Raw genomic sequence first — 16,197 nt, 5'->3', positions numbered from 1 at the left:
ATAACAAACTAAGCTTATAACGAAGTGATTTCATCGGTAGTTCCCAAAGGTTCGTTATCACTGTGTTTTACTGTATATAATGTTTTTCAAGTCATTTTTATCATACCTGGGTTATGAATGATCAAAGAAAGATTTGTTAAGAAAAGCAGAGAATTAGATACCTATACTTATTGATGGATCACATAACTAATTCATACAATCAATATAATACGTTGGCATACTTACTTCTTCGAGGAGCTTCCCCAGGCTCCATGTTTGTTTGATAATATATTGAGTATTTTATCCCTTAATTTCACAGCAGCCACGTGGTCCCTTCGCTTGGCAGATTTTATAAGATGGTCACAGAGTTTCTCTTCCTCTTTCCTGTCCAACATGGTCTGAGCTCCTAAAGACTACAAGAGAAAGACGGAATCAATGCTTTATTGCAAAACTAGAACCAACAAAGGGAAATGGCGGTCATGTTACAGGATTCAAAGTTCAGTTCTGTTATTTATCACTTTGAACCATATTGTTAATCTGGTTCATCAGACATACTTAATAGCCTCATCCATTTTGAATATATTTATGATACCAATAATTTGTACTGGTGAACCTCTCTAAGAACTTTGGCACTTCATAATCGTATAACTTAATGACCCTATGTATTTCAAGGTGTTTGGTTGGTTCTGACCAAACTAATCTTAATTATTTAAATTTAATTTATCTGAATATTCTGATTACCCATATATATATTCCGAATTTGCATATTACAGAGTTATCTGCACTTGCGGATAGGTATTGATTGTGACGTCATGTGTTTGCGATCATAACGTCATACGTTTGGAGAAAAACGTCGTGAATAGCGTTCACAAAATAATGACGTAACAATTGATACCTACCCGCAAGGGAGCTAACTCTGTAATATGCAAAGACAGAATAGGTATTCAAAGTTTCAAACGCCTCACTGACTTTGTCTTAAGGTTGTATTCTTCTGAGGTTTCAGTCCCGTTGAAGTCTCGTTTTGACATAGATCAAAGAAGTTATGAGATTTTCAAATAAAATCTATTAATATCTGTAGCAAGTTGCCAGTTGCAAATTTTGTCAAAAAATTACATTTCTATTTTTAGTAGATTTTTTTATACGAGGATTTTATGAAATGGTCCATTTGGTGGTCATTTTGAAATTGTGTCTTTTTTCGCTTTGAGTAGAGCCACAATTTTACCATTTTGTTCTGAAATTGTTTTTACTTAAATCATCGCTGCGCCAGTATTTTAAGCTGTATCAAGCTATTTTTGCTGTAAATCTTTACTGGGTTCGTGGTAATCAAAATATTGAGCTTTAATGTGTGAAATGATACACTTTTGTCACTTAATTTAAACATTTAATGGTAATTTGAGCACTTTTATTTTTTACTCTAAAATACTGAAAAATAACAAATATTCAAATTGGCCAAAAAAGTAAGCACACGGACCCCCCATTTTTCTGTCTGATTTAGAAAGAACAACCTTTTCCCTATTGATATGCAAAATATTAACAAAAGTTTAATACCATAACTTTTTCTATAAAGGGTTAAATTTGGCAAAAACGGCTGAAAATGGTGCATTTTGTAGCTCAAAATTAAGGGGTAGGGGTAACATATATTATTATTCTGAGGAAAAATATTAGTCTTATTAATCAAAACTGGTATATTTTTAAAGAAGACTACTGGAAAATAAATTCTACAAACATCCATACATATCAAACACCTCATTAGGAAATTGTGGCTTTAATATCTTGTGTATATGGTCAAAACGACAAATTTCCCATAAAATCCAATATTTTGTCAACTAGGTGTCTTTGAGTGACAATAGCTCAAAAACGAGCACACGGACATATGTTTTTTCTTCCATTTTCTTTTATGATATGAAATCCTATTTCCAAAAATATATATGAGCAAAAAAGTTTAATACAAGAAAATTTTGACTTCTCAGAGGAGTACATCCTTAACGAGGTTTGATAGTACATGACATAAACGGAACATGATGCTATTTCAAAGTACAGAGGACTCCACATAATCGAATAACGGTTATTCGAATATTTCGGTTATTTGCATAAAATTCTGTGGTCCCGATTTTTTCCTTCTTTATCTTTGTTTTTCAACTCTGTGTATTTGCATAGACTTTTACATGACCTCCGGTTATTTGAATAAAATATTTGGAAAATTCTAAAAATAAAATCGAATATTTTTCAATTTTGCAATATATTTTTAGCGAAATTCGCCGATATATGTTTCAAGATACTTCGCTTTTACTAGAAATCATCCTGGTAACAGATTAACGTTATAGTATGGCTTGTTATTTTATGCATGAATCTGCAAAGGTATTCGACGCTGTTACGATTTACATTAGCAGCGGTTGATCATAACTTTAGTATATTCACTGACTCAAACATGTAATTAAAGCATTTGCACTTTCAAATATGTTTATTTATTAACGTAATGTACCTTAGTTCGCGATCGGTTGGAGAAACCATGCTTCCTTACAACAATCGCCATTCATGAGTAGTCTCGTTCAACCAGAGTCTTGTTGACTACGACGGACATGTGCGTATCAAGCGTCTCGTTGAACGAGACATAAAAGCATGCAAAGTCGGCGTACAATGACTACCGCAAGTTTCGTACAGTATGTAAGCTTAGGATACAAAAGATACTTGCTACGTTAATTGTTTCATTACTACTTGAATATGCATTAATTTCTTAAATGTTATCAAGCTATTCGCCGTATAGATCAACAATACAGGGAGAATTCTCAAAAGACATTTGGGTCGAGTGAACGCATGGCTTCATCACCTGCCGCCATTTTCGAATTCATATGCACATGTGTAAAAGCAACACTATTATTTGATCGGCACTTTGAAGTTTAATCACGATCGTAAGTTCATTTTGCCAGACAAATGTACGTTAATTTGTTTATTATTTAGGTTCAGAATTGTAGACACAAATCCAATCCTGTTTAGTAGAATCTAATTGCATATGATATCGATCGTTTAGCTGTTTCTCAAATATTCACGTGTCGATCTAACGTAAACAAGAATCTAATATTGGAATATTTTTTGTTATTAAACAATTAAAATCGATTTACAACTTCGAAAATAATTACTTGTGGTTCGTTTTAAGTGTAAATAATTTACGTATTTATCAAGTAAACGAAACGATATCTATTTGCCTATTCACATACATATGTGTGGGGTCAAACGGAGGTGCAAAATGTCATCTCCGCCTATTCGAATACTCCGGTTATTTGCATATTTTCTTCTGGAAAATGACCTATGCAAATAAGCGGAATCCTCTGTACAACTGATTACAGAGGATTTCTATACTGGTGAAACAGTCTCCATGACGTTTGATTCCTACCTCAAATTCTGCATGCTTCTGGACATCTTCGGCTCTCATCCTGTTCAGAATGAATTCTGCCTCGTTTGCCACCCGCACAATGTGGTCTCTTGTGGCATGGGCCAGCAGCCTGAAATAAGAACCAAATTTAGTGTATAATTTATAATGCAAATCAGAAATCTAAAACTACACAGTGCAAGGATGTCTTCTGAGTAGGGATGCTTTCAAAATTTTTAGGGGAAGAAATGAGTCAGACACTGTGTATAATTTTTTAATTTATTGATACATGCATATTTCCATGACATCATGATCAATTGTATCATATGGTGAACAGTTGATATTTTTCAGAACTTCCATGTGAATCTATAACAAACAGTTGAGAATGCCAATTTATGTTTCGAAATAATATACATCCACATTTTATAACATAATATTGAAACCAAAGGAAAGTGATCTTTTTAAAAGACACTCTGACTAAAATGCACCATTTCAACAATTGTCTAAATGTAGCCTACCTGCCCTCGTTGACTAGTTCTATAAATGCTAGACCAGCATGCTTCTGTAAGGAGTTCTGCCACTCCTGGGAACACAGTAACATCACTAACTCCACTACAGACGTACTCTGTTTCAAGGTCACAAGGCCTGAAAATCAAGGTCATAAGCAATTACATCATAATTTGCCAAGTTCAAATTTCATTCCATTCATTTCTTTTTGAATAAAACTAAAAAGGTTTGCAAGACATAAATTTCCCCTCTTCCATATAAAATCAAGACAGGACAGCACAATATATCTAATAGAACATACATTTGTAAGTGGATGGACAAAGACAACACTGTATGTCCAAGGGCATGATATTATCATGAAGGCAGAGATTCGGTAGTTTTTCATTAAAGAAATATTGAAGTGAATACAGATATTTTGAATATACCAATCAATCATAGCCTTACCTCCAATAAGAAGTTCTTGTCCATGTGACCCTATTAGTGTTTTAGACAGGAATGGAGCAAAATCCACAAATATCTCCCTAAGTAGTGGTGCAACTGGACCCAACGCTCGCTCAAGTCGTTCAGTCAATGAACCACCCTCCCCTGAAAGTGACGGTAGATTATCAACCGGCATGGGCATGTTGGCTGCTCCCAGATCAAGTTTCTCTAGCTGGGGTTTCTGTTCCCGGTTGCTGTGTACATCTACCGTGATAGCAGAAATCGGCAGGTTATCTGGTTTACTGTCCGTATCCTCCTCCCGCTGGCTAACTGCTACTGGTTCCTTCTCTGTATCTGGAATGTTCTTCTGGACTTCTTCAGCCTCCTGGCCCTCTGATTCAGGTCTTTCTCCTACAACCAAAAAAAAAAGAAGACAATTTTATGATCTTAAACTTAATCTCACGTTAATCTCATGTACACTAGATAAATACTTAATCTCATCTTAATCTAATGTACACTAGATAAATAGTTTATTTAGTTTTTCCCATATAAATCTAACTTTCTTTCTGACCTTTGCTCTCTTCTGTAACTTTCAGTACTTGTATACCCACTTTCAGGCACTTTGGCATTACGTAAATGTACATTATTTTTCAGGTTGACAGCACATACCTTAAATGTATATTAATGTAATGTGATCGAATGATTAAAATGAGAGTATGCGTTCATTAACCTAATAAATGACATGTGGATGTATTGATCTTTATATACAAACAAATAAATACGTAGGTAGCCAAATTTTGGTGTGTTAAATTTTGGCGCTTTCATGCCAAATAAGCCAAAATATGACCCCATCCAAATTATCCCAATTTACGGTACTACCAAGAACATACCCTTGCCTTCCTCCTGTTCACCCTGTGGAGCCTCACTGTCTTGTGGTGCACTCTCTGGATCGCTCCCTCCATCAGCTTCCTGCTTCTCTTGTTCATCCTCAGGCTTATCTTCAACTTTCTGTTCATCTGCTGCTTCTTCCTCACTCTTTTCTTCTTCCTCTATCTTTTCTTCCTGTTCTTCTTTATTTTCTTCCTGTTCTTCTTTCTTTTCTTCTTTATCCTCGGTTTCATCATCTCCTTCTGTCACCTTCTTGTCATCAGTTTCCTCATCGTCCTTCTCATCGACTTCCTCTCCGACATCTGCTGAGTCAGCAGTTCTGTTAAGATCTGTACTGGACTGGTCCACTGACTCTGAGTCTTCGTCATCTACAACATCATTATCTTATAGAGCACAGGTAAGAATACATGTGGAAACGTGCTAATTACTATTAATACGGCTAATCACTGGTAAAATATACATACCAAAACATCAAAATAATCAACCCATGCAATCATAACCCTCAAATATGTAACCGTTTAAGACATAAATAATAACAATCAAGTTCAGACCCAAATAACAGATGAATTTTGATACAAATCAATGTCAAAAATAATATGCAGAAAGCAGTGCAAATTATATATGGCGCACCTGTACTGCATAAAAATGAAATATGTCAATTATCAAATTCTGCCAAATTTTCTATAGCTACCATTGCTTTTGTATACCTTTTTTTCTCATTTAATCTTTTTTGAAAGACCTTCATCATCATATATATCGAACATGCTGGTTCAAACAATAAAACCATGCTAAAAGAATATTTTTGAACAACCCTAAGCTACATAATGGTCCACATATGCTTGACCTTCATTGAATACTGACCGAGCCATGTCATTTGCAAGCTGCTTTGAATGCTTCTCCTTAAAGCCATATTGTCCCCTGAAACTGGCACATCTGAATGTCGAAAAAGTCTTAAATTCAGAAAATTATTTAACCATTCAGAATTGAAAAAAAATCTGTTTTAGTAATCTGATTATATAAATTTGTTAACAAGAGGGGATTTACCTGTAGCCCTGATAAACTGTATTAGGAAAGAAAAAGAAAACTACTTGTATAATACACAGCAAGTGGTTATATTTCAGCTGTTTTACATGTTAAGATCAAGAAGAAAAATATGGAAAAATACACCAGATTAAAAGGGTTCTTTTTATTCTGAAAAAAATTATTTAAAATTTAAGTAAGGCACTTAGACTTTCACCAGATTATGATTTAAAAAGAATTATCTAGTAAGCTTTTAGCTTTAGAAAATACCCAGAATCCTTCTAGAAAGTATCAGATGAATTACATGAGAACAATGACTTTTATTATGTTTAAGATTTTTAACAAACAAAAAAGCAGAAATTAAATAAAAATGTAAACATTAATTCAAAAATTTAGTAATGAATTAACATTACAAGCATTAATTATGTTAGATTTAGAGAAAATCAATTTTAAAACAATGTTCATATGTTTCAATACATAATTATATACATGTAGTCAAAATTTCTAGCAAAATATGAATTTTTTTTTTTTTTTTTTTTTTACATTAATTTTTGTTTTATCAAGCCCAATTTTGCTCCTATTACTGTTTGTTAAAATGCCTAAAATTGTCCCATATTTATACAGTCTACCAAAATTTAACTATGAACTTTACATTATAAAAATGTTTATATAGAAAATGATTGAAAAATGGCTGTTTAATAAAGATACTGGCAATGAAAACCCCCTAATATTTTATCTTTTCAAGTATAGTCTGTGAAAAATGCCTGAGTGAATAATCAGCTTACTACTGAATTGTCTAGCAGATTATAATGTCTAGATATATCAACATACCATGATGATCAGCTAAAGTTTTGTCAACCTGATTAAAATACAGATCCTTATTATCACTTCGTTTCATAGAGAATCTAACAACATCCTATTAGGAGTCCCGTTCTGGTGACCTTTCGGACTGACCAATGAAATTTAACTACTACCACCAAATTTCTTGAAAGGGACAAAATAGCATGGACGAGCTGTCGGAATCATTTTGGTCTATGTAGTTATCTTGACCAAAGAACACAACAGAGCTACATTACATATGCATGCCGATACAAAATTTCATTTTCAGTTGATGTGGCCATATGGAGAACAAAGGTCATCAGAGCGTGACCCCTTATAGGATGTTGTCAGAACCTCTATGACGCAGACTGATAATATCAGGATCTGTATCTTAATCAGATTGTAGTTTGTACACAGACTACTTCGCACTATAGATTTAAATGTGAGTAATATTCAGATGGACAATGTGGCTTTAATAGTTCTATACAGAAGTACCAAGGCAGATCAGACAATGAATATAAAGGTTGATACAAAATATATATACGATGAGGTATCATCTGGAAATACACTGTAGTGACCATACACTGCTAATTGAAAGTGGTTGAGGGATCAGAGCGGACAATGTGTGCATAGAAGTACAATAATTGATATAAAGATTTTGGGATCTATATTAATTGCATATGGTAAGAGTTATCTGCCCTTCTAGGTAGGTACCGATTGTCATACCATGTACATTTTGTACATTTAAAACATTTAACTTACAAACTAATGGTGTCACAATGAGTTACTTATCCATAACGGCAGATAACTCTGTAAAGATGGGATAGTGTATACAGGTTTGAAGGGAAGGCCATTGCATATATGGTCAGGGGCAGGAAGGAAGATAGCTAGCTGTTATGATCCATACCAAGGGAGAGAACTACAAAATAGCTATAGCCCAATAATCAGCTGAAATTTGGGGAAAACATTTTTGTAATTCAATTTGTATCTTTGGTTTCACGGAAATTCTACAAAAAAAAACAGAACTTGGTTTCATAGACAGTTAACCTGAATGTTGTTATTTTTTCTTTTTTTTCCCCTTTTTCTTTCTTTTCTAAATCCTTTCTTTTTCTCCTTGTCTTTTTACAACATTTATTCTATCTATAAGTCATGCACCATATCATACTATCTATTAATCACATGCATCCAGGAAGCTCAAGGTCACATAAAAACCTGCTAAATTAAGGTCACCACTCAAAAGGTCATGGTCATCAACCAAGAAGCAAAATAATGAAAAAAGACAACCATCACACCTCAAAACTTGATGATCTGTTCACTGACATGCATGCCAAACAATAGAATCACACACCAAGCTCTAAGTTAACAGAAAGGTAAAACAAAGTTTAGCAAAAATTATAATAAAGACTTTACAACATAACTTAAAATTGTGTCACGTGGAAAATTACCATTTCAAAGTCATTTACCAAAAGACTTTGTATTTTCAAAAGGTCATTCAAAGGTTTGTGATTTCAATATGAATAGAGACAATGGTTTGTCATGAAGATAAGTTCACATAAAACTGATATACATGTATATCAAACAGTGACATAATAAACACAGGAATAATGGAACATCTCTCTCTCTTTCTCTCCCTCTCTCTTTCACCCTCCCCCTCTCTCTCTCTCTCTCTCCCTCTCTCTTTCACCCTCCCCCTCTCTCTCTCTCTTTCTCTCTCTCTCTCTCTCTGGGGAATTTACAATATCCAGCTTACAATTGATGTTGAATGCTGAAACTATATGGGTACAGTAAGCCAATTTTGGTACCAGTACAATACTAACAACACTTCTGTTACCAGTTTAAGAAAGGAAAATAATACAAAAAAAAAAATAATAATAAAAATAAAATTAACAATCACATTTCAAACAAAGAATAACACCTGGTAAAGAACCATAAAATTGACGTGCATATGACACCAAAACTTCATCTTAAATCAGCAACAATATCAATATATGGCAACAAGCAAGGGGAGACAAATGCAATTTGTGAATATATTTCCTGAAAATTTTGCAAGGAGTTGCCCATTCCGTGCAATTTTGTATTTTAAAGAATTACCATTTTTAGTTGTCTTAGGAACTTCTGAAATAAGAATGAAAGATTGCTACTAATTATTAATTTTTTCTATTTTCTTGGCAATAAAATGTGATACTAATATCTACTGTACAAGTGTTCTACAAAGATATTGTTTTTCTAGCACTAAAGCTCAATAACTATGTAACAAGTTCAGAAAGAAATGCTATTACTTAGGAATTTCTAAAGCACTTGCGTATAGGATAATTTAATCAGCATATCAATTAAAATCAAACTACAAACTACGCATGAGTAAAATGGATTTCTTCTGCTCTACATTCTGCTTTTTGTTAAATATTTCTTAGTGCATATGAATATATAATTACTAAGAAATTGATTTATATCCAGTATGAGAATCGAGTCACGCTTGTGAAAAAGAGGTAGAAATAAACAAAGGAGATGAGTGATTATGAATGGGAAATATTACACAAATGGTTTTTACAAAATTAATCTTTTCTTTTAATAAGATGTTTCTTGTGTATGTCAAAAAAACAAACAAAAAATGAACCAAGATAGTTTATGGCAATTCTTCCCACATATTTCTCTAATCATGTTACCAGTCAAACACATTTTCTGTAATATTTTCTTCATAATTACACCAAACTATATAATACATTTAGTTTTAAGGTTTTCCACAGTTAAACCTTAAAATCTATATCCCTTATTTCTGTAATGGTGAATTTATACACACAATGTGAAGCCACTATTGGGTATCTCTCTTAGATGAATATCAATACATTAATATTAGATTCTGTGAGGTATGGGCTTACCATCAATCACAAATATTTTTTAATCACTACTCTAATTTAATTAAACCCATTGACCCCTCCTTTTTGGCCCAATGCTATTATTATATATATTGTTTAGTGATTTCAGTTTTCTTTAAGAACTTGCAACATCAGATTATTCTACAAGCAAAGTATTCTCATCTACAAAGTTTAAGTAATTTTTATTATTAGAAATCCCAATAAACTTTGTACATACTACAGAATTATCTGCTCTTGGGTATAGGTATCAAAGTTTGATGTCATGAGTTGTAAGCATAATTCCATATGTAAGATAGAGAAAAAAACAGGATAAATATCACACAAACTAATGACATAGCAACCGATACCTACCCTAATGAGCAGATAACTCTATTATATGTTAAGATGGACAAAAGCCCTTGCAGAGAGAGAGACACTTCTAAGATCACACTCTTAGAGAACCCCAACTGTGTCACGTTTTTACCTGTAGAGTCAGTTATGTTGATATCAGCCTTGATTTTCACTCGTTCGCGTGGTTCCTCCTCTACGTTATTCTGTTGGGGCTCCCTTTGGGGTTCCTCATCCTCTTGGTAATAAAAATAAAAAAACAATCACATTTTATTATCTCCTGTGTAAAGATCCCCTTCAAATTGTCCGTGCATATGATCCCAAAACTCAGTTCATAAAAATTACAAGGGAGACAAATGCAATTTGTTTGAATTATTCCTGAAAAATGCAAAAGTACAAAATAAAGATTTTTAATATAAAATGCAATTTTTAATATAGTTTTGAAAAGAATTAACAATTTTACAAAAATTGTCATTTCAGACATAATGCCTTGTGAATTAAATTTGACAAAAAATCCCAAAAGATGCTACTATAATCTTTTCGCCCACCAAAAAATGTGATATGAAATGTCTGTGACAATGGAAAGATAAGCACTAGCTTTTTCAAAAAATTTCAAAAGAAATATATTACTTAAATTTTCTACAGATCAAGTCAGTTTATGATGAGAAATAGCAATATGCTTATATGCTACTTTATACCTATCAATAAATATTGTTAAAATAAAATTTTAGAAATCCAAATATTGGTATTAAAGCATAGAAAACAGTCTAGAGCAGAGACCTAATTCTTTTTACATTATAGCAATCTGATCTAAAACTTTGTGCGTTCTAATATTTTTATCTTTATTTTCCTTTATCAAAATAAATAAAAAAAAAAAAAAAATAAAAAAGGAACCATAATATATAGTTTATGTTAATTATCCCCACATATTTCTCTAATCATGTTACCAGTCAAACACATTTTCCGTAATATTTTCTTCATAATTACACCAAACTATATGATACATTTAGTTTTAAGGTTTTCCACAGTTAAACCTTAAAACCTATATCCCTTATTTCTGTAATGGTGATTTTATACACACAATGTGAAGCCACTATTGGGTATCTCTCTTAGATGAATATCAATACATTGATATTAGATTCTGTGAGGTATGTGCTTACCATCAATCACAAATATTTTTTAATCACTACTCTAATTTAATTAAACCCATTGACCCCTCCTTTTTGGCCCAATGCTATTATTATATATATTGTTTAGTGATTTCAGTTTTCTTTAAGAACTTGCAACATCAGATTATTCTACAAGCAAAGTATTCTCATCTACAAAGTTTAATTAATTTTTTTTATTAGAAATCCCAATAAATTTCGTACATACTACAGAATTATCTGCTCTTTGGGTATAGGTATCAAAGTTTGATGTCATGAGTTGTAAGCATAATTCCATATGTAAGATAGAGAAAAAAACAGGATAAATATCACACAAACTAATGACATAGCAACCGATACCTACCCTAATGAGCAGATAACTCTATTATATGTTAAGATGGACAAAAGCCCTTGCAGAGAGAGAGACACTTCTAAGATCACACTCTTAGAGAACCCCAACTGTGTCACATTTTTACCTGTAGAGTCAGTTATGTTGATATCAGCCTTGATTTTCACTCGTTCGCGTGGTTCCTCCTCTACGTTATTCTGTTGGGGCTCCCTTTGGGGTTCCTCATCCTCTTGGTCTTCCTCCTCTGTTATCTCCTGTGTGAGATCCCCTTCACTGGTCCCCATATCCTCACCACTCTCAAGTTCATCATCTACACAAATAGCAATTAATCAGATTAATCATCAACAGTTTTGAAGAAACACAACAAAAATACAAAAATAAAATATCAGCATCGATCATAATGTTTTTATTTCTCTGTGAAAAGAAGAAAATGTGAGATTACATGGTATATAAAACAAGGCAAGTTCTTGAATGAAAAACTCAAGATAATTAGTATCCATACACAATTTATAATCCCAAAAGTGATCGGCATAATTTTTGCAAATTAGTAGCATCATAATCAGAAGAACACGGCCGAGGTTTCGAGATCCCAAACCGACGTAGGTAAAGTACAATTTACCGTCGATTAGTCACACCTTCTGTAATTATGACGTCATGAAACTCACATCAAATGATGTCATAATCACCGGAAGGTGGTACTTATCGTCGATAAATTGTACTAATGATTATTGACTAATACAATAGAATCATTCAATCTAAAAACAATAATAATTAAATTGTAGTGAACATGCTGATAATGATAGAGTTTGTAAATGCATGTACAGGGATTAGTTTCAGTATCGATCACTAATATTTAATTATGGAAACTTTTAAAATGTATTTTCCATGATATGCTAGAAATGGCTGTCAGTACACTTTTTATAATGTAAATCAGCAACAGATTAAGAACTAGAAATGACAAAATTCATTCTACTGATAAAGTGTTCCAAAATTATTGGAAAAATATTCATAATATGTCCAAAAGTCAATGTGTTTTAGTGACACAAGTCTACTCAATGCTTTATAACCAGTTATTTTGGTGCATGTTTTATTTTCACAAGTCCAACAGACAGTGATATTGTCAAAAAAATTTGAAATAGAAATTCAAAGATTATATATATACATCTGTATACATGAATTCTTTTATTAATACATGTATCATAATGCAAAAGTTTTATTTGTCAACATTTCAATTTCCTTATGTAAGTGAAAATTACAAAATTCTTGACCCACAAGATAAACTGGATATATTTGGCAAATAATATACAGTATCGTAATAAAGCATTAAAAAACAATAACAATCAGATAGTGGTAAGTCCCTAACATAACATCTTGCTGCTTAACACTATATAGTGGTAAGTCCCTGACATAACATCTTGCTACTTAACACTATATAGTGGTAAGTCCCTGACATAACATCTTGCTACTTAACACTATATAGTGGTAAGTCCCTGACATAACATCATGCTACTTAACACTATATAGTGGTAAGTCCCTGACATAACATCATGCTACTTAACACTATATAGTGGTAAGTCCCTGACATAACATCTTGCTACTTAACACTATATAGTGGTAAGTCCCTGACATAACATCTTGCTACTTAACACTATATAGTGGTAAGTCCCTGACATAACATCGTGTTACTTAACACTATATAGCGGTAAGTCCCTGACATAACATCATGCTACTTAACACTATATAGTGGTAAGTCCTGACATAACATCGTGTTACTTAACACTATATAGTGGTAAGTCCCTGACATAACATCTTGCTACTTAACACTATATAGTGGTAAGTCCCTGACATAACATCGTGTTACTTAACACTATATAGTGGTAAGTCCCTGACATAACACTGTACTTAACACTATATAGTGGTAAGTCCCTGACATAACATCTTGCTACTTAACACTATATAGTGGTAAGTCCCTGACATAACATCTTGCTACTTAACACTATATAGTGGTAAGTCCCTGACATAACATCGCTTACTTAACACTATATAGTGGTAAGTCCCTGACATAACATCGTGTTACTTAACACTATATAGTGGTAAGTCCCTGACATAACATCGTGCTACTTAACACTATATAGTGGTAAGTCCCTGACATAACATCTTGCTACTTAAACACTATATAGTGTGATAAGTCCCTGACATAACATCTTGCTACTTAACACTATATAGTGGTAAGTCCCTGACATAACATCTTGCTACTTAACACTATATAGTGGTAAGTCCCTGACATAACATCATGCTACTTAACACTATATAGTGGTAAGTCCCTGACATAACATCTTGCTACTTAACACTATATAGCGGTAAGTCCCTGACATAACATCATGCTACTTAACACTATATAGTGGTAAGTCCCTGACATAACATCATGCTACTTAACACTATATAGTGGTAAGTCCCTGACATAACATCTGCTACTTAACACTATATAGTGGTAAGTCCCTGACATAACATCGTGTTACTTAACACTATATAGTGTGGTAAGTCCCTGACATAACATCTTGCTACTTAACACTATATAGTGGTAAGTCCCTGACATAACATCACGCTACTTAACACTATATAGTGGTAAGTCCCTGACATAACATCTTGCTACTTAACACTATATATAGTGGTAAGTCCCTGACATAACATCTGCTACTTAACACTATATAGCGTAAGTCCCTGACATAACATCATGCTACTTAACACTATATAGTGGTAAGTCCCTGACATGACATCATGCTACTTAACACTATATAGTGGTAAGTCCCTGACATGAACATCATTGCTACTTAACACTATATAGTGGTAAGTCCCTGACATAACATCGGTTGCTACTTAACACTATATAGTGGTAAGTCCCTGACATGACATCTTGCTACTTAACACTATATAGTGGTAAGTCCCTGACATAACATCTTGCTACTTAACACTATATAGTGGTAAGTCCCTGACATAACATCATGCTACTTAACACTATATAGTGGTAAGTCCCTGACATAACATCACGCTACTTAACACTATATAGTGGTAAGTCCCTGACATAACATATTGCTACTTAACACTATATAGCGGTAAGTCCCTGACATAACATCATGCTACTTAACACTATATAGTGGTAAGTCCCTGACATAACATCGTGTTACTTAACACTATATAGTGGTAAGTCCCTGACATAACATCGTGCTACTTAACACTATATAGTGGTAAGTCCCTGACATGACATCATGCTACTTAACACTATATAGTGGTAAGTCCATGTCATAACATCGTGTTACTTAACACTATATAGTGGTAAGTCCCTGACATAACATCTTGCTACTTAACACTATATAGTGGTAAGTCCCTGACATAAAATCATGCTACTTAACACTATATAGTGGTAAGTTCCTGACATAACATCATGCTACTTAATATTATATTGATGTATAAATAAGTAAATAATGGCAGAACAAACTTAGGTCAAATGCATTCTAATTCAGAATAAACTTTCATCTGGAAAACTTCATTCAACACTTGTAATACGTTATGAAACTTAAGGACATTATTACACTACCGTAATAAAAAATAACAAAAGATCCTAAAATTAACACAATGACAAACATCTAAGAGGAACATTAAGAGCAAATAGTGTTATAAATAAAATCAAGCTGTATACAAGACAAAACCAAATAAAAACATTAAAATTAAAAAAAAAACAAAAAAAAAAAACACACACACATACCAAATAATAAAAAATCAATTTAAATAATCCATTCAGTCTAAAAATCATAGTACATGTACAGTGTACATTAACAAATTTTTTTTTAAAGTGACATCAAGGGGTTGGTAAAATCACAAGGTTGATACGACTACGGCGACGATATAGTGAACATGCAAGCAGTAAACGGTGTAAACCTTTTGACTGTTCAGTAGACAGTGTGCCATCTGTAGATGCTGTGCCATCTGTTGAACCCAACTGACCTTCAGACTCTGTCATCTGATTGGAAGAGGCGTTTTCCTCACAGCTCTGATTGGTTGTTGAGGCTAGGTCACTCTGTGTGGTTGTCACGGAGATAGTCTCCTCGTTCTGATTGTCACCCTGAGAGCTTGTCTTCACATCTTGGTCAGCCTCGCAAGCCGAGTCATTCTCTGAGCCCTGATTGGCTTGCTTGACCAGGTGACATTCATCTTCAACAATGGCTGCTGACATATGAGCGAGTATTCCCACACCTTCGTCAGCGATAATCTCAATACTCTTGGATCCTGATTTGGAGTCACCTGATTTTGTATGGCCACTTTTGGCAGTGTCTGCTGGGTTCTTAACGATCTTCTGGTCCAGGTATAACGATTTAAGGTCGGTATGGGACGATCTCTCCATCAGGAGGGGTCGGAGGTTTTGTAGGATATCAGAAGCTGTTACTGTAAGATTATTTAACAGGAAGGCTGACAATGTGCACAAAAAACAATTTACTGACAAGTACA

The 16,197-nt window shown here is 33.5% G+C and overlaps 1 protein-coding gene across 1 annotated transcript in view; it reads right to left on the bottom strand.

Annotated features, from left to right (window-relative positions):
* Window positions 1-16,197, bottom strand: part of LOC138327760 (neurobeachin-like) — a 294,526-nt gene that overhangs the window by 239,416 nt on the left and 38,913 nt on the right. Inside the window, 9 exon segments of the mRNA XM_069274103.1 lie at window positions 226-392; window positions 3,371-3,479; window positions 3,865-3,991; window positions 4,298-4,684; window positions 5,164-5,529; window positions 6,023-6,094; window positions 9,092-9,115; window positions 11,822-12,004; window positions 15,631-16,134. Of these exon segments, the coding sequence (XP_069130204.1) occupies window positions 226-392; window positions 3,371-3,479; window positions 3,865-3,991; window positions 4,298-4,684; window positions 5,164-5,529; window positions 6,023-6,094; window positions 9,092-9,115; window positions 11,822-12,004; window positions 15,631-16,134 (1,939 nt within the window).

This window comes from Argopecten irradians, chromosome 7 (assembly GCF_041381155.1).
Source record: "Argopecten irradians isolate NY chromosome 7, Ai_NY, whole genome shotgun sequence".
Taxonomy (NCBI): domain Eukaryota; kingdom Metazoa; phylum Mollusca; class Bivalvia; order Pectinida; family Pectinidae; genus Argopecten; species Argopecten irradians.
Note: the sequence above shows the minus strand (reverse complement) of the source record. Positions and strands in the feature narration are given on the sequence as shown.